General features: G+C 58.2%; 1 protein-coding gene across 2 annotated transcripts in view; it reads right to left on the bottom strand.

Moving 5' to 3' along the window:
• The window catches only part of PDGFB (platelet derived growth factor subunit B), a 21,409-nt gene extending 2,765 nt beyond the window's left edge, over positions 1-18,644 (bottom strand). Inside the window, exons 1-7 of one of the 2 annotated variants that reach the window (XM_011369100.2) lie at positions 17,502-18,644; positions 9,574-9,670; positions 7,277-7,366; positions 5,783-5,988; positions 4,280-4,424; positions 822-972; positions 279-469 (exon numbers count right to left, since the gene is read on the bottom strand). In XM_011369100.2, coding sequence (XP_011367402.1) covers positions 848-972; positions 4,280-4,424; positions 5,783-5,988; positions 7,277-7,366; positions 9,574-9,670; positions 17,502-17,564 — 726 coding nt within the window. In that variant the 5' untranslated portion in view covers positions 17,565-18,644 and the 3' untranslated portion in view covers positions 279-469; positions 822-847. Of the gene's footprint in view, positions 1-278; positions 470-821; positions 973-4,279; positions 4,425-5,782; positions 5,989-7,276; positions 7,367-9,573; positions 9,671-17,501 lie in introns of those variants that run through there. The other variant, XM_023535866.1, reaches the window with a different exon arrangement.
• Positions 18,645-18,944: the final 300 nt, after the last annotated feature.

Below are 18,944 nucleotides of genomic sequence, written 5' to 3'. Positions count from 1 at the left end.
ATCTGTTCTCAGCCGCAAGAGTACGAGGCACCCTGGCTTGCCTGCGGGTGCTCCCATCAGAGCTGGCTTTGGGTCCAGGGACCAAGCAGGCCGTGCCGAGGTCCTCAGGCCCACGTGCAGGGTTCCTTGGGCCGGTGCACAGTGCTCAGGTGTGGCTTGGGCCAGGCGCTGGGGGAGGGAGCTCCTCCCCCATCAGTTTCTCCTGTACTCTTATCCCAGATTCTTGGGGTCGGGGGAGGAAGACAGCAATGGAGTCCAGGTCCTTTGTTTCCTTCTCAAGCTTCCGGGCAAGACGCTGGAGGCCGCTGAGGGAAGACCCGCTGGCAGGGGGGTGGCAGGTTGCGTGGAGGGCCGGGGGAAGCACCATTGGCCGTCCGCATCAGGCATCGAGACGGACGGACGAGGGGAACAATATTATCACTCCAAGGACCCCATGGGGGCGATACAGCAAATACCATATTAAATAACCCTGTAAGGCAAGCAGAGGGACGCAGGGGTCAGAGACAGCCTAGGAGCTCCACGCCACACTCACGTGCCCGCCTTGCCAGAGGCGGGGAGCTGGGGTTGACCAGCTGTTCCTGATATCCAGCAGCGCTTGGGGTTGGGGCAGGTGAGGTTTAGATTACCCATTCTCTGAGGGCAGGCTGGGACACAGCTGGGCTGGGGTCTCCAAAGCCCCCCACCCACCTGCCCTGTGGAAAAACTCAGTTGATGACTGGGCAGAGAGAATCAGAGCTTACAGCCCTACCCTTCCCATAGCCCAAGCTGCAGACCACGGAAATACAGGGTTCTGGGCCTCAGTTTCCCCTCCTGGGCCTCACCTGCCCGCACTCTCCTGCAGATGCCTCTAGGCTCCAAGGGTCTCCTTCAGCGCCTTCTTGTCGTGCGTGTGCTTGAACTTCTTGTGCTTCCCCTTGGGGGGCCGGCGGACTCGCACCATCCTAACGCTCATCCGAGTTTGGGGCGTTTTGGCTGCTCAAGAGAAAGAAAGGACATGTCAGCAGGCGGACAGCTACTGTGAAGGCGGCGGGTGGGCGTGGGGCGGTTCTATCCGTCTTGACCAAGGCCTGCTGCTGACCTCTGGGCTGAGGGAAGGGGACAGAGCCTCTGGGCTGAGGGAAGGGGACAGAGCCTCTGGGCTGAGGGAAGGGGCCAGACCTCCTGGGTTTGAATCCCAAGTCCACCGCTCACCAGCTGTACGTGCCTTGGGAACGATTATTGAACCACCCTGTGGCTCAGTTTCCCCATTTGTGAAATGAGGGTGATGAGACTGCCCGCCGGATAGGACCGGTGGAAGGAATAAACGACAGTGTGCTGGCAGACACAGAGGGGAGTGGATTATAGCTTCAAGTTCTTGGTCATTACCCCACTAACGTGCCCTTCTGTCCCCCAGGCCCCTTGCATCTGGCCTGGACTTGGATCTGTCCATCAATAAAAGCAGGTAGAGTGCTTGCTGCTGGGCCAGTTCTAGGCATGAGGCTTTAAAAGGCCTGGTAGCTCCCACCTTTGCAGTTTGGGGAGCCCTGTGCCACCACATAAGAAGTCTGGTTACCCTGCCAGGGAGAGGCCACCTGGGGAGGAGAGGCCCTGGACCACAGGGAGAGGGACAGAGGCCCAGCTGTCCTGGTGTGGCCTCCGGATGATGGACTCCAACTAGAAGAGACAGCAGTAGAACCACCCAGCTGAGCCCTGTCAGCCCACAGACTCGGGACAGAAGGAAACAGCTGTCGTCTGTGCTGCTGAGTTTAGAGAAAGCCATGATCAGCGGACGGCAGGGGCTGTTAGAAACTTTCTCTTATTTCCTTGGCTCGATCCCCTGTCGAGTTTTCCTCCCATCAACCTCTCAGCCCCTTGCAGTCATATGACGAGGGAGCTGCTGGCTTCGGGTCGGAACCAGACCACGGAGCTGGGCCTTTCCATGGGTCGTGCCTGTCGTCTGCCTGGCCCTCTCCACTTAGAGCAGCAGCACAGTGGGGCAGGCCAGCGCTCAGACGGTGGCCCAGACCACCTGCGTTCAAACCTGGGTCTCCCATGTGCGAGTCATGTGGTTTAGGGGCATGTCATATAAACTCTCTTTGCCTCAATTTCCATCTTCGAAACTGAGATGCCAGCAGGCCTGGCCTCCTAGGGGTAGGAGATAATACATGGAAATAGCTAGAAACCCTTAGCTAGCACTGACGAACCTGACAACGTTCGAAGCTCACAACAGGTACAAGCATCTACATGCGACAGATGAGGAAACCGAGCCAGAGATTCGTACCCAGGAGTCAGTCCCTAGAGTCCAGACTGCCGGCCACCCTCCCCCCCCCCGCTGTAAATCCTGGTGCCTGTGAGTATCAGTCCAGGTTAGCTCGCAACTCTTCCTCCTGGGCCAAGGTAGAAAATGAAAGCTTTCTCTGCCAAGGCCAAGGCATACCACTTCCTGGAGGCTTCCTTGGCCCACCTGACTCTTTGGGGTCAACACCTGACCTCCCGCTTTGCAGACACAAACCCCTGTGAGGCAGTGGGCCCATCTGTGTGATTCGGGGACTCAGGGCCTTTGCACCCAGGAGAGCCATGGAGGGCCTGGAGTTTCTGATCCAGAGACCGGGCCACCAGCAGGATGCTGGGCTGGCAAAGCCCAAGCCAGCTCAAGGTTGTCACATAGCTCACAAGTGACAGAGCAGAGATCTGAGCCCTCAGGTCTGACATTGACCACCACCACATCACACGGGGCACGCCACTAAGCCTTAGCCCAGCTCGTGGACAGCCGCCAGAAGTACTGTCACACAGAGCCAAATGCTAAAAGCAAATGGCAAGACGTTATCTCTATACTAATCGGTTGAACATGCCTCCCAAGAAAGTGGTTTGGAAAATCGTGTGAAACAAATGCATGTAAAACCACCCCATTCTCAACATGAAGAAGAATATAATTCTTCCTGAAGAGAAAAGTCATTCTCCAGGTTCATTCTAATAAATAATTTACAACACGTCAGTCTGAAGCTGTCAAACCATCGGCCTTCCCGGGGCATCCGGGCCTCTCAGCTCAGCTCTGAGAACAAGACACAGAGGCTGAGAGACGGCGCTGCCTTCAGAAGGTTCGTTAATAAGAAATGACGGTGAGATGGCTGTCGCCGAACAGGAGAAAGTCACTGAAAATCGAAACAGTCACTCGTGTGACTTTTTAATGCTCATCTAATCGCATTAACTTAAGGGTTCTCATTTGATCCTTACTGCAGATAATGAAGGGAGAAAAGGCAGCAGGGAATAGTCTAAAGAATGCAGGAGGAGACTTTGCAAGACCTGGGACCGGCTGAGTGACTTCAGCCCAGACCTCCGCTTCTCCGGGCCTCAGGCAACTCCTCTATAAAATGTGGAGGAAGCGATCGGACCAGATCTTTTTTTTTTTTGATCCCTTTCAAGTCTGTTAAGTCAAACTATGCCCCTTTTAAGTCAAACTATGTGAATTTGTGAAGTCTAAGGATAGGAACGGAACTCTGACTCCACTTACCCATCTGATGCTTGAACCCTGTCTGTCACATCCCTGCTGCATGGATGCCCAGCCTTTACTTACACGCCTCCAGTGACAGGGAACTCACTACATCCCGAGGCAGATAATTCCATCACAGACCCCTGACTGGGTTTTGGAGTTAAAATCTCTCTGCTGGCTTTGCCTCATTGCTCCTAATTCCTCCCTCAAGGCTACAGGAATTAGTTCAACTTCTCATCCACAGGATAAGCTGTCAAATATCTGAAGACGATGTACGTGAGGTCTTCTCTCGTTCAGGCCCTGGTTCCTCCTCATGTCATACACTCCTTCAACAGAGTAGGGAACTGTGGTAACAAGTCTGGGATGGGGGCTCCTCTGGATGGGGTGGGTGGTCAGGGCAGACTTCTAGGAGGAGGCGACTTCTGAGCTGAGACCCAAATGAATAGAAGTAGGCTTGTAAAGAGCTGAGAGAAGTGAGTTTCAGAAAGAGTGGCATGTGCAAAGGTCCTGAGGCAGAAACATATTCAGCTACTCAAAAAGGCCAGGCTGGCTGGAGTGGCATAGTGAAGGGGATTGGTTGGCAGCAAGGCCAAAGGGCCACCCGGGGACTGTGGACTCACATAGGGCCTCGCCAGTGGGGGAGGAACCTGGATTGTCCTCAGTGAGATGGATGGAAACCTTCGGATAAATTTAACCGGGGGTGAGCATGCCTGACCCAATTACCCTCCCCCTCCTCCGCCCCAGCAGGTGCCACAGGAGAAGCAGACTGCTGGGCTGGGCCATCAGAGGCAGACCCTGAACTGATATTACCTCGCTGCTCCTGGGAACTCCCTGGGCTTCGGGTCACAGGTCTTGCGGCCACCACCGTCTCACACTTGCATGCCAGGTGGTCCTCCAGAGTCACTGTGGCCTTCTTAAAGCTCGGCTTCTTCCTCACAATCTCGATCTTTCTCACCTGGAGGACAGAACCACCCAAGTGCCTCTGTAAGACCACACAGGCAGTGTGTGGTCTGAGGGAGGCACCTGCTTGGTCTTCCCACCCCAGCGTCCCTTGTGGAGAATCTTTCCTCGAAAGCCTGGGACAAGGAAAGCAGCAGGGCAGACACTGTGGCCCAAACAATAGCAGGACCTTGCCCTCTGCCCTTCTGGTAGCTTTTCCATCAAAACAAGCCCTCCCGACCTGTCCTCCAGCTTGGCTGCAACCCGCCCCCCTCCCCACGGCACTCCCAGAGAGGGAGAAAGGCATTTCCGGGTGGAGCATGGGGCCTGTGATGTCCTCATTCCTGGAGCGCCAGCCAAGGTCAGGGGCTATGGCAGAGGCGGGGAGATGGTTGTCTGGAAGGAAGTGGGGGGAGGCTTTATCCAGGAGGGAGTAAAGAAGGGGGAGGTCAGCTGTCAGGTGTCCATCTATACAGCTGGAAGCATCGGGGACAGGAGATACCAAGACAGTGTGTGGTGTGGTAGAGAATAATACTCGTAACCTCGGGAGCAGGGCTCAGGCCTGGGACGGAAGGTGGGCAAGAAAGGCCACGGCTGACTGCAGGGGAGGGGTGCGTGGCAAAGCCGCCAGAGCACTCAGCAAAAGTGGGGCTCACCAGTGGCCCAGCAGCTCGGCCCAGCCGGAGTCAGCGTGTGGGTGAGCCTAGCCCAGGGGGTGTAGAAACATTTCCACGTGAATTAGAAGCCAACTGAGGCTTCTCTGACGTCGCTCTGCCTGGCACGAGATCAGGAACTCCCCAGGACAGCCTCGACTCGAAAATTTCCCTTGAGTCAGAGTGGATCTTTCCAGAAAAGAGGCAGAATGCAGCATTCTGACTCTGTGCTAGGGGCTGCCCCAGCTCTTGCAGTGTCTGTGGCCTGGAGGGTCCCTGCACCCTCCTTATTGAAGACAAAGCTTGTCAAAGGGAGAAGAGCAGGTGTCACAGATGCAGGGGAGCCTTTCTCTCGGCAGAGTAAAGAAAATTGACAGGCCAGGACGGCGGGGGGTGGGGAGCCGTGCAGGGGAAGCCCTGGCAGAATCCGAGCAGCCGCCCGGAACGTTTTGAGTGTCTAATATGTTTGTAGACGTGTCTCTTTAAGAGACATTTTGGAATTTTACCCCTGTAGAGGACGAGGCAGCACCCTTTACTTAACGTCCCATACTCAGACTGTTGGGCGGCCTCAGCACACCTGTCTGGAGAGCTTCCTGAGACGGCTCTCTGGACACGGCCCTGCAGCCTGCCAGGAGTGCCTTTTGACCCATCTGGAAGCCCGGTCAGTGAATCACGAGCGCCAGCGGGGTGGGCCAGCCCGGGGGGCAAGGGGCCTGCGCACCTGGACGTGGCGCAGCTGCACCTGGGTGGGGCGGCACTGCACGTTGCGATTGCTGCAGCAGCCGGAGCAGCGCTGCACCTCCACGCAGGGCGGCCACACCAGGAAGTTGGCGTTGGTGCGGTCGACGAGGCGCCGGGAGATCTCAAACACCTCGGTGCGCGTCTTGCACTCGGCGATCATGGCTGGTTCGGCGACCGTCGGGGAATCTGAAGGGAGAGGGCACTTTTCTCAGGACGGACGGCCTGCCCAGAGCCCACGCTTGGCAGGAAGGCCCAGCAGAACACCTCTCCGACGGCTCTCTCTCCGAACTGGCTGGCCGAGTCCCTCTCCCTTCCACCCTGGGGGAGGTTTCGAGTCCTGGCTGTTAGCAGCCGTGGGACTTGGGCAGGTGGCCGATACGTTCTAAGCCTCGGTTTCCCCATGTGCGAATGGGGAGGATGAGATCTACAGCCAAGAACCGTTGTCAGGATCAAGCGAGGTCATTCAGACGGCGCCGGCACGTGTGGCGGAGATCCCTGCCGCCAGGCCCCGCCCACTGCACTGGATTTCCCGCCTTTACGGCTTTGCCCGAGGTGCGGCCCCTACTCAGGTAGTATCTTGTAACCACATTACTTGGCCATTTTACACTGTAATCTACCCTGACACCATGGCTTCTCTCGAAGCCACAGTTTCCTCATCTATGAAATGACGTAATAACAGCAATGACACAGCACTTGCAGACCGAAGGAACGACGCTGCCTACAGCAAGCGTACAGTCAATGCTGGGGTTTGTCATTCATTATTCACGTAGAGACAAACCAGGGCTCTGAGAGCTAAACTAGCTGCCCAAATTGATAGAGCAAAAATGGGAACTCAAGCTACCAACTCTTATCTGGAGGCCCCCGCAGCCGCGGTCTACAGTGTTTGGGTGACTGAAGGTGGGCGGATAGGAGGAGGAGCCTGGAGTGAGCACTCGCCTCCCCGGGGAAGGCTTCGTGGGACCTAGTGATCTACATTCTTCTTTTGGCCTTTGCAATAGAGCAGGAGGCAGGTCCCAGGCTCAGTTCCACGCCGGCTGTCCCAGGCCGCAGCCCTTAGCCACCGCAGGGACAGGGACATGCAGCCAGCATGGCACTGGGTCCAACCGAGAAGAGCCGTTGGGACCCCAGCTCTGTCACTTGCTAGCTGTGTGACCACAGCCACTTCTTTAACCCTCTCTGGGCTCCAGTTTCCAACTCTATAAAATAGGGTTAATAATAGCTATCTCTAGAGTTGAAGTAATAAACAAATGAAGTTAAAAACACTATATTTAGGGAAAAGTGTGTTTTGGGGGTGGGGCAAGATGACTCAACTCAATATAGGGTTATTTCAGGGTGCTATTCTCTCTTAGCTCAACCCAGCCCTGCGTGTGGGACAAACGAGGCCCTCCCTCACAGCCTCGAGCAGCTGCATGCCCCAGTTCTCCTCCCTGGGCCCCCACCTTTGAGGCGCCCCCATTCTCACCCTCGTTCTTACCTAGGCTCCTTCTCCCTCGAGATAAGCTCTCTGGCTTGCCTCCAGAATGGGACCGGGTCAAATTCAGGTCCAATTCGGCCCCGTCTTCATCTGCAAGAGAAGGCACAGTCAGACACACTCTGATAACTGCTGGGGTGTGGGCTCTGATGGGGGACCTGGGACAGGTGGGGGGACAGCCTCTTGCCCCTCACCAGGAGGGACCCCACTCCAGAGAAGACTCCCCATCCAGTCCAACTCCCTGTAAACCCAAAGTCCTAGCTCTAAAGAGGGGGCTCTCCAGGCAACCCCCAGGGTGGCCACAAGGCTCAGGAGGTGGTGGGTTCCTGGTTGTGTTCTTAGGGGGCCTTCAGCCCCACTCTTGGCTCTTCCGTCACATTTTTTAGACAGAACTCATGTCAATGGAGTTAAAAATAACCCTTCTCTCTCGCTACTGTAAGCGAACCCTTCTTGGCCTCCGGGGCAGGGCAAGGACCCAGAGCTCTGAGGCCACTTTCCAATGCCCCTCCACCCAGCGTTCCCATAGGAAGTGCTGAATGGAGAAATTCCCAGAATCCCCAGGGGGGGACCGGCATGCCCTGGACCCAGCCCCTCTGGAGCCCCTGACAATGGCCCAGTTGGGCGGGAGAGAGGGCAGGAGGGAGAGGAGCGGGAGTGGGGGCTGAAGGCTGAGAGGGGTGAGGAGCCAGGGCTACTGGGATGGGGGAGCCCTTGCTGGAGGGGGGAGGGGCGCTTCTAGGTCTTGGTCTCTCTCCATCTCCCAGCCTCTCATTGTGCTTCTGTCTCTCTCCCTCTAACCTTTAGCCCTAAGCTGTCCATTTATTCCTAAGGTCACAACTACAGCTCCCTTGCCCAGCCTGGGAGGCCCTGATCTCAGCACCATCAGCACTCCTGGGAGACATCCTTGTCTCTAGAGAGGTGGCTGGAAGCCGGCCGCAGGAGCCAAGGGATGGACAGGAGGACTTTGAGCTTGACGTTGAATGGTGGGCAGACTCTTCTAGCTCTCTGATGGCTGCAAGCCAGCAAACAAACAGAGGGCTGTCTGGGACCCGCTCTTGTCCCCATGCCACTGGCCCTGCCAATGGCAAAGCTTCAGCTCAACCCCGTGGGCTCTCAAGGGGTCCTGTTTGGAGCAGACTTTCCTAAAAGTGGGACGTTTCCGTCTAGCCTACTGTCCCACGTCAGCACTGTCTGTCTGTCCCTCTCGCTCCCTTCCTTTCTCTCTGCCATCTCTGGAATGTCCCTGGTGGGGAGGAGATGGGGAAAAGATGTGTTTTGTGGAAAGGTTAAGTCGATTAGGAAAAAATAGCCACATGGTTGCCTCGAAACAGGCCGCTATTGAAAACCTGTCTCTGATCCCGACCCCCACCCGGGGTGTGGAGGGGCTGTCCGAGGGCGGGGGCGAAGGACCTTGGAAAGAAACAGCAGAAAAGCTAAATTTGGAAGTTGCCCCATTGTGTTGGCCAGGGCTGGCCAGTCTGGCATGGGGTGGGGGTGTGGGAGACGTCGGGTGGGGGGCCTGGTGAACAATAGGTGGGCCCAGCTGGGGCCCCCTCCGGCCTGCCTCACCAGCCCCAGGCACAGGAGAGTTTGAAAGGGCCCGGGAATGCTTTTGAGAGGGAGCCAGGGGCCCAACGGGGAGAGGAAACAAAGGCAGGAAATGCTGTCCCCCGTAGATAGCAGTCTGGGCAAGGATTACAAAGTGACAAAGAGACAAAACCCCAGAGGGAAGGGGAGCTGGGGGTGCAGGGGGGGTGCTGACCAGAGCTCCAGGGAATAGGCTAGAGGTTAGAATAGAACGGAATTTGCTCTGAAGACAGCATTTATAAATACATTCCCGACCCAGCCCGCCAGCCCTGCCACGTGTGTGCCACCAAGCACGTGCCCATTCACTGCGTCTGCTCTCGGGCACGGGCAGGGCTGCCCGCTGGTCCAGGCCAGGTGTCCCCAAGAGACCTTGTAGAGCAGGCCCTCGGCCAGAGGGGCAGGGAGGCGCCTCCTCTAGCACCAGCCCCCTGGCTGAGTCCACACCTGGATCCTCATTGGGCAGATGTCCTGGGTACCTCCTCCCAGCGCCCCACCCTCTGCACCAAGCCAGAGCCACATGTGGGTGCTTCTCCTGCCACACCCCACATCCTAGGTACCAACCTGTCCGCCCACTCAGCCCTGCTCCAGACAGGCGTGGCCCAGTCCTCCCAGGGCTGCCACAGGCCTCTGATTCTCTGGCTGTCAAGGAAGCGGGGCTTGCCCTGGCCTACAGCTCCCAGGGACCCAGAGCACCGGACAAGGATTCAATTTACCTACGGAGTCTCCGTGCAGCAGGCGCTGGAGGTCATCGAAGGAGCGGATAGAGTGGTCACTCAGCATCTCGTAGAGCTCCTCGGGGATGGGGTCTCCCTGCCAGGTAGACACCGTGGAACCAAGTGAACTTGGAGGAAGAGCTTCCCAGCCCTGGCCCTCTTCCCCCCGACACAGACACTCCCTCCGATGGAAAATTCCTGCAGGGCCTCCTCTGGCCACAGACAGATGAACGGCCAGGCTGGGGGTGGGCAGGAGGCAGACTCCAGGAGCACAAAGGCCTGAGGGCCAAAACTTGCCGATGACCCAGCTCAGATGCTGCATCTCTGCCTCCCAGTAGGAACCCCAGCTTGCTCTGAGATTTGACTGTGTACATCCATTTCCCCCATCATACAACAGGTTCTGGGAGGCTCCACAACCTGACAGGCTCCATACCTGACAGCTAATGACAGCCAACATTTGTCATGGGAGATCTAATTATCAGAGATGAGAAAACGGAAGCTCAAAGAGGCGGCTCCCTTTCTTGGAGCCCTACAGCCAATTATCAGCAGAATCTGCATGAAAACCCAACTTTTGGATGCCAGAGCCTATACTCCCAATCTCATGGGTACGAGAGGTGTCTAATAAATCCTCCTCGCAGAGTTGGATGGTCTCAGGAGGCCGCAAGGACTAACGATGTTTATTTAGTCTCTCACTCAAAGACGGGAGAAGGGAATCCTCAGATGCAGCGGGAAACCTGAAAGCGTACCCATGCCCCATGCCCTACCGAACCCTATTTTTAGAGCTCCTCTGGCTTGTTACCAGAAACACTTGAAACTTAATAAGCACTTTAACAGGCCCCACTTGGAGCCGGGCTTCCTCCGGGGAAACCACAGGTCCCACAATGACATGAGCGCAGCCCAATAGGAAGGACGCGGCCACATCCCTCCACAGTCCAGGGAGACCTGAGGGACTGATGCCAGAGGTCTGGAGAAAGAGGTGAGGACAGATGAGAAGCTGAGAAACATGATCTGGACACCCAGCTTCTCGGGGCAAGAAAACGTGTCAGATGCTGCTGCACACCTGAACTCACGCGCATGCGAACACGCACACCTGTACAAACACACACAGGACGGCACGGTCTCGTGGAAGGAGCCCTGGGGAGCGCATCGGATGACCTGGCTTACTACCGTTTAACCTTGGGATTAATAACTGTGTGCCTCAGTTTCCCTGGATTAAGAAGGGACGAGCTCCCGCTCTAGTTGGCTCAGTGAGCACTCCGAGGACTGGAGTTCCAGGAGGCTTAGCACGGGTGCCTCCCAGGGAGGGAGGCCATCTGAAGGTCATCTCACCTCAAGCTCAGCCCCATTGGGCTCTCCCTAAAAGCTCTGCTAGGGGCCTGGTGATGGATCAGTTTCTAGCTTCCCCCAAAACTTCATTTCCTTGACACCTCTAGTGGCATCAGGGAACACCTCCTCCAGGGGTTCCAGCTCTGGCCACCCGAGTCAACCTCGGAGCCAGTGAACCCAGGGTGAAGCAGGGGCATAACTGCTTTTAAAATGAATTCCTTGAAACCCCCGAGCTCAGTTTCTTCACTTGAACATGGAGCTTATCATCCTGGCTGGGTGTCTAGGGCTATCGAGAGATTCGAGGGAGGGAAGGTTGGGGGCCTAGCAATAAGCTTGGCTGGGAGTTGGGGGTCTTTCCTTCAGGGTCCACAGCTGTGCAGCCAGAGAGCCAGGGGCTGCATGTGTGAGAGGCGTAGGGGAGTTGGCTTAACCGCCCCTCGCTGTCCTCCCCCTTCTCCACCCTATGCTGCTTCTTCCAACCCGAGGCGAGAGACCACACCTTGTGTGGGCTCCAAATGTGGACACAGGACCCAACCCAAGAACAGAACAGCTAAGATCAAGACAAGCCACTTCCCTAAAGGGTTCTGTCACCCCCAGAACTAGTGATCCAGAGAGCTAAAGTCCACCCTCTACTGCTGATAACCACCTGTGACCTCAGGCTGGTCACTGCCCATCTCTGGTCCTGGCTCTCACCTGTAAATTGAGGGGGTTTAAGACATTTGATTCTAACTCTGTCCAGGGGCTGGCAGGAGAGGCAGCGGAGGAAAGCCAAGGTGGGGGTCTCCCAGGCTGTTTAAGGAGTAATGATGCAATTAACCTCCCCAGGAGAGGGGACCAAAAGCCCAGTACCAAATGGCATGTTGCATTCGTGCCAAGACTTCCTTGCAGCTGCCAGCCATGGTGGAGTAGGCAGACCCCAATCGGGCCCAGCAGATGCCCTGGACTCAGCCTACAATGCAAAAGAGACAACTTATGGAAACAAACCCAGGCCTCCCCACCGAAGGCTCCCTTGGGGAGAGCCCAGGATAGAGACTGGGGAGAAGCACACAGTAGGTGCTCAATAAATACTGGTAAAATGCCTGAAGGACTATCCCCTTCTCCCTGAGGTTCTCTCCTGCATGCTTTTCCCACCTCCTCCACCAAGAGGACCACCTGAGATAGTCCTCCCCCACCCCCTACACCAACCGCCTCCTACAGAGTCCACTGTATTCTAAGCAGAAAGTCCATTCCTGCACATGCTTCTAGTAACTGGGTCACTGGGTGCCCAGGACTCACTAAGAGCTCCTGGAGTTGATAATACCACAGCTAACTCATTAAGTGCTGACTATGAGCCAGGCACTGAGCGAAATGCTGTACTAACTACCAATCCCCAGAGGTCGGCACTATTTTTATCCCTCTTTTCCAGATGAGGAAGCTGAGGCTTAGAAAAATTAAGTAAATGGCTGCAGGTCAATACCGCTAGTACAAGTAGAGCTGGGCCTCTCTCTCTCTCTCAGCCCACCAAGGAGCTTCTCGGGACTGTTCTCAGTTCCTGTCTGCTCTTGACTCAGTGCAGGTCACAGAGAAGAGGTTCTCAACCAGGGCAGTGGCCCCCAGGGGATACTGGCCATGTCTGGAGGCACTTTTTGGTCATCATGACTAGAAGCTTGCTACTGGCATCTAGTAAGTGTGGGCCGGGGATGCTGCTAAATAGCCTACTAAGCACAGGGCGGCCATCTACAATAAAGACTTGTCTGGCCCAAAATGTCAACCGTGCAGAGGCCGAGAAACTGTATGTATAGTCAAAAGAGCAAAGGCCTCAGCTGCCAGGGAAACCTGGATTGTTGAAAGAGGTCTTTAACAACCTAAAACCTCAGGTTCTTTATCTTTTCAATGGGGCTAATAATACCTCACTGGGGTTACTGGGAGGTGTAATTGCACCTAGCAGAGCAGCCAGCAAATAATGGGTACTTAATGAGCTGTAGCTGTGGTCATCACCATGCCTTCAGTGTGGCAGCAGGGAGCAGCACGCATACCCAAGGGAAAGCAGTGCAGGACATTTTTGAGGATGACAATGGGTGGGTGGAGAGCTGCCTGCCCTTGGCAGAGTGTGTGGCTTTGCATTATCCCCTGTGCTGGGTCACAGGAAATGGTACCCTAGTCTCACGCTGGCACTGCCTGGGGCCGCGTGGGCTGATGGGTCCCTTCCAGGGCTGGGGGTGGGTGAAGGGTGAGGAAATTCAGCCTATGGCCAGCCCCAGGACGCAGTGCCCTGAGTGGAGACTTGCCTGGGCACCTGCTTGGGGCCAAAGGCTCCTCTTGGTGTGGGAGAGTGAGCGCAGGGTGAGGGTTTTCCTGGGTGCAGGTTCTAGAAGTCTCCTCAGGTGGGCAGCTCCCCTCAGAGCTGGAAAAAGAGGCCTGGCACTCTGAAGAAGCTGCCCCAGATCTCAGGCCTGGGGTTTCTGGCAGGGCGAGGGCGTGGCAAGAAGGCAGCTTGGGGCACAGCCAGCGGAGGGAGCCAAGGCAAACAGCCTCCTCCCCACCCCGCCCCACCCCCAACGCCAGCTGCAGAAGGTAGGAAAGGCACCAGCTAGTGTGAGGCCAGGTGAATTACCTGCTCCCAAGCAGGCTGGAAGATCAAATGGGCTTGGACCCCACCCTCTACCTGGGCCCGAGCTCACACGCAGACACACACACTCCCCTGCCCGCCTGCCGGCCTTCTGTTCAGCTGAGAGAGACAACAGGGTCAGCCCATGCGACCAGGGGCGTTGTCTGTGGCTGGCAGAGGGAGAAGCCGGAGAAGCCGACCAGCCTCCAGCGCCTGCCTGCCTGAGAGTCTAGGGCCTAATTTAGATTCAGTGCCAAAGCCAAGCCCTTTGAAGGAGCCTCCTCTGGGCAGACCACGGAAGCCATTTAGAAGCAGCACTTCCCACCTACCATGGCCCTTCCCTGTTGCTCCTGGGACCCTCCCACTCCCCCACCCCACCTTAACCTGCACCCAGCCTCTCCCTGGCCCCCCAGCTCTCCCTCGAGCAGAAAAACTGTCAAAGCAAAAAGAGAGTGGGCCAGCGCAGTAATCCAGTCCTGGCAGCCACTGCTCCCCGCCCCCACCTCTGTCCCAACTCCCAGCACCAGGCGGGGCCCAGGACTCTGCATTTTCAAGAGACCCGGTAATTCTGCTGCTCTTGGGGAACTCTGAGCTAATCCAACCTTCTCATAATTTTAGGAAGCAGAAAATGAGGCCCAGTTCGAGATGCACAGAACCTTTGCAATCTGATTTTCCTTGTTTCTTCCCCTCTGTCCTGTCCAATCTTCGTGGCCCAAGTCCTAAGACATGGAAAAGAAAGATGGGTTTGTCTCTCAAGATGGGGGTGGAGCTCAGAGGAGGATGCCTGCTGGAGGGCAGTATGGCCGTGCTGGGCTGCCCTGGGCTGTGAACTAAATGAGGTCGTGTTTATAAAGCACTTAGCAAGCGCCGGACACATATCTGGTCCCTCCGCTGCCCCCAGTATTAGCTGTCCTTTCCACAAACATTTACAGATCACCCGCCACAGTCCAGGCACCTGTTCTAAGCATGAGAGATGTGGTGACTAAGACAAAAATTCTTTCCTCACTCCAGTGAGGAAAACAGATAATAAACAACTAAATAAACCCCAAAATGAAAATAGCTGTCCTAGAAGGGGCCTTTCAACGGGGGGTGAGGGAGGACTTTGAGAGGGACATTTGAGGCTTACTGCAACCACCTCTTTAGCACTCCTGCTGAATCAATCAATCTCTCTCTCTCTCTCTCTCTCTCTCTCTCTCTCTCTCTCTCTCTCTCACACACACACACACACACACACACACACACATTGTTCCTAGGTCTTGCACCAGAACTCCAAATTCTAACCTTGCAGACAATTCTAGAGCTTGGAGACTCCAGTGAGTTGATTTCCCACCACCTAAGGCATTAGCAAACCAGAAGGCAGCTGCGTGGCAAAGGGCTGTGGGGCCTTTTCACTCTTTCCCACCATAAGGGTGTTGAGACAGGAGGCATCATATGACAGTGGGAGTCACCCTCCCCAGAAGCAAGCTCAGCTGATGGAGATGGGACCTCGCAGGCCTACACCAATCCCCTACCAGGCCCTGTCTCAGACCTCCCAACCCTCTTTCCCAGCTGCTGAGGACTCCACCTGAGGCTCAGTCCATACATGCCTGGGACATGGCCAGCCCCAAGGCCACCTCTGCCAGCAAGCCCTCCTGGAGTGCCCTTGCCTAGACTGACCCCCATGTCCACAGGTTTAGGTTTCTTCCTCCAGAGCTGCCTGAGGCTTACTCCGGCTTAGTAGGAAAGTGCTTTGTAAACTGCAAAGCACCACACAACTGTGGGGTCCTGAGAGTCATGTATTTGTTCAAGGATGCTGCGATTAAAGTGAGAAGGGCAGGCACCAACTTCTGTGCCATACCTCCCCCCCTAAAATACATACCCAAGGAGTTGTGGGAAAGAAGGAGGAGGTGCTGGATGAAGCTGGGAATGGCAAGGGCAGGCCTGGGAAAGCCTTATCCAGCTGTCACCCAGCCTCTCCAGGGCATGCTGGGATCAGCAAAGAGGACAGAACAGTGGGGGGTGGGAACCCCCTCAGCTGCTCAGAGTCCTCCAGTCTTGAAGATTCAGAGAAGGGCCCTGGCCATGACAGTGCCCGCCAAGTACATCAACACCATATTCAACCACATGGGAGGGGTTGAAAAAAGTAATCACAGGAGGGTAATTAATGCTTGACCAAAAAAAACCGTGGGTGTTGTGGAGCCAGGACCTAATGGGAGGGTCCCTGTTTCCTCTCCCTTATGGCACCCAGGAAGGAAATGGAGTCGCTACAGAGGTGAGGAGGTTCCAGGGCCCATGGGGGCCCACCTGTGGCGCGGCGGTGGACAGTTGGTTCTGGGCTGTGCGTGCGTGCGTGGGTGTGTGCGCACGTGTGCTCAGGCCGCGTGTGCGGGGACCGTGCGTGTGTGTGTGTGTGTGGTGTGTGGTGCGCGAGCGTGTGCCCCCGCGTGTGTTCGGGCGTGGCGGCGGCGGGCGCGCGACCCGGCCGCGGTAGTGCGTGCCTGTCGCTTTGCGCGCCCGTCAGCCGGAGCGCAGCATCGCCTCCGGCCAAGAGTGTGCATGCGTGGGGTGAGTGAGCGAGTCGGGGGGCCAAGCGGGGTGGGCTGCGGAGAGCAGCGGCGGGGGCGCCGCCGTTCCCAGGACGCCCTGGCACCGGGCCCAGCCCCCAGGCCCCGCGGCGAAGCGGCAGCTGGGGCCGGCCGGCGCCCCCTCCCCAACAGCTGGCCGCGGCCCGGGGGGCTACAGGAGGAGAGGAGGGGGCGTCGGGAGGAGCCTGCGGGCGGCCAGGCCGAGCTCCGCGTCCTCCCTCCCGGGTGCGGGCCGCGGGGGGCGGCCGCGGAAGGGCGGGGCCCCAGGGCGGGCGGCCGGCGGCCCTCGAGGAGCCCCGAGAACAAAAGGAGACGGCGACGGCTCCTGCGTGGTCAAAACAACCTGCACTGGCGGCGGCCCAAGGCCGGGCCGCGGCCTGGAAGCCCTTCACCTTAACCCCTTCGCCGCCGCCGCCTTCTTCCTGTGCCTCGCAGGAGACCGAGAGGGGCCAGCCCTCCCGGGAGCGGGCGAGGTGCAGGCTCCCAGCCGCGACCCGGCCGAGGCGGGACGCGTTCCCCGCTGCCCTCCGATCCCCTCCACCGCGCGCCTCCTACCTGCCCCGCCCCCTTTCCCACCTGGATTCCGGGTAGACTTGCCAACTCACTGCTACGTGAGGCTGGGCGGGGTGGGGGACTGATCCGACCCGATAGCTCCTGCAGACGTTTTTATATCCCACCTCCCTTGCAGCTAGGCTTTTCCAGGCGGCGCGCTCCGCACCCTGCAAGCGAGGGAGGGCGATTCCTCTTGCAGGGTGCGGGCGCAGGTATGGCGGGGCCTCAGGCACACACCGCCTTAGGGCTGGATTCCTTAAGAGCCCCCACTCCTCCCTAATGCCGAGTGCCCGAAGCCTGTCTCTCGGCACCCCCGCCGCGCCCAATACACAGGCTGCTCCAGGACCGCGCTCTGGGGCTGGGCATGCCCTGTGCGGGCCCGAGGGAGCCCATCCCGACCGGGAGCGGGGGCCAGGGTGGGACGCAAACCTCTGGATATAAAAACGTCTGGCGTGGCTGCAACCATTTGCGCGAGCTCGCACCTTCCGTGCAAGCCGGGTCCCGGATAGAACCTAAGCTGGAACCGAAGTGGGCTTGGGAGGACGCGCTGTCTTCTGCACCCTCGGCACCACCCCACCCCCTCTCCCTTCAGCTGGGAAGAGGCTTATTCTCGGGTTCCTGAGGGGTGGGAGACAGGTCCACACACACCCTCTCCCGAAGCTTAAAGGCGCGGAGATCTAGGATCGCCCCTGGGAAAGAAAACCACCGCTGCCTGCTCCCTTGAGAGCCTGGCACCCCCCGGACCTCGCATTTCAGCCCTCGGAGGTCACCTAGCGCCCAGCGCCAAGCCCACGGGCTGCAAGGGTCCAAAGTTCACTGCAGGGAGGGGAGAGGGCGGCCAAAGGTGGGGGCGGAGGTAATGAATGAAACGAACCAGCCCCACCACCGTCGCAACTCACCTCGGCGCTGACCAGACGCAGGTAGCAGCAGAGAGACAGGAAGAGCGCCCAGCAGCGATTCATGCCGACTCCGGGCCCGGCCCCGCGGGGCCCCGGACGCGTGGACGGAGCGCGCCGCCCCCGCGGCCAGGGTGGAGGGCGGGGGCTGGAGAAGGAGATGGGCTAGGCTGGGGTCTGCGGCGATCAGGCGCTCAGGCCGCTGCAGCCGCTGCCGCGGCTCACCCGCATGGCCCCTGGGCGCCGCCGCCTTCGACCCCGGCTCCGTCGTTGGTGGGTTGGGAAGGGCCTGGGCGCGGGACCAGGGTCCGAGGCCGCTACCTGGGCGGATCCCGAGCCGGAGCGAGCATCCACTGCCGGGGGGCTGCGTCGCGAACCCGCCGAGGCGTCTAGCCGTGTGGGGGCGCCCAGGGGACTCCAACCTCCAAGAGGAAAAAGAACACGGCAGCCGATGGTTCGTCTTCACGCCGGCTACAGGCGTTCTCCTCTGCCCACCGGCTTAGCTTTTTTGCAACATTTTCTGGAAAGGCCCCCGAAGTCGGAAAGCGCAGAGCTGGGCACTTCAAAGCCAAAGTCTCCCCCCTAAAACTTTTCCCAAAGTTGGCTTTGCAGCGGCGGCCCGAGTACCCGGGCGGGGAGAGGTGCAAACTCCCGCCCGGGCCGGGTGGGGGGGCCGGAGCGTGTGCGCCCTGGCGCGGGGCCCGGGCGGCGGGCACGGCTGCTCCGCGCGCGCGGCGTGCCCGCTGTGCCCTGGGCCGTGCGCGGCAGACAGGTGGACGCGGCGCGAGTCGGTAGGTCCGTCTGTCCGCCCGCTCGCCACTCTGGGCGTCCTCTGCGGGCTTTGAGCTGCGTCTGCTCCGGCTTTCTCTTTGCAACGAGGCTGGAGGGTGGGCTTTTTTTTTTTTTTCTTTTTGCGCGCGTGTGTGCGTGTGTGTGCGTGTGTGCAAAATATCTCTATCTCGGGAATGAAAGATGGGCGCTGGCGGCCAGAGGAGAGCCCTCACAGAGGCAGCGGGGGAGGTTGCGGGCGCTCAGGGAGGCAGGCGGGCTGCTCCCGGCGGCTGGAGGAGAAGTTGCCACCCTTTCAGCTGTTCCGGCCTTTATAAAGGAGAAGGGAGAGTGCGAGAGGTGGGTGGAGACAGCCTTTCCTCTTCTGGCCGAGAGTCAGCACCGGGAGGGGAAGGGGGGGCGGGGGCAGGAGCTTGGGAAGGCCTGAGGCAAGGATGGGGCGCTTAGGGGTCTCTGAGAGCCCAGCAGCACCTCTGTCCCGGAGTCTGGCCCTTGGAAAAGGAAGGCTAGGGGCAACCAACCTCTGAGCCCCTCAGCAGAGTGACCGTGTGGCCTGGTTCCATGTGTTTGAGGAGATGTCTCCAGGGCCATGGCCATCCAAGTTGGCATCCAGGACCAGACATTTGCACCCTGGGCACAGGCATGGTGGAGAAGGAC

The sequence above is a fragment of the Pteropus vampyrus genome, unplaced genomic scaffold (assembly GCF_000151845.1).
Source record: "Pteropus vampyrus isolate Shadow unplaced genomic scaffold, Pvam_2.0 Scaffold145, whole genome shotgun sequence".
NCBI lineage: Eukaryota > Metazoa > Chordata > Mammalia > Chiroptera > Pteropodidae > Pteropus > Pteropus vampyrus.
Note: the sequence above shows the minus strand (reverse complement) of the source record. Positions and strands in the feature narration are given on the sequence as shown.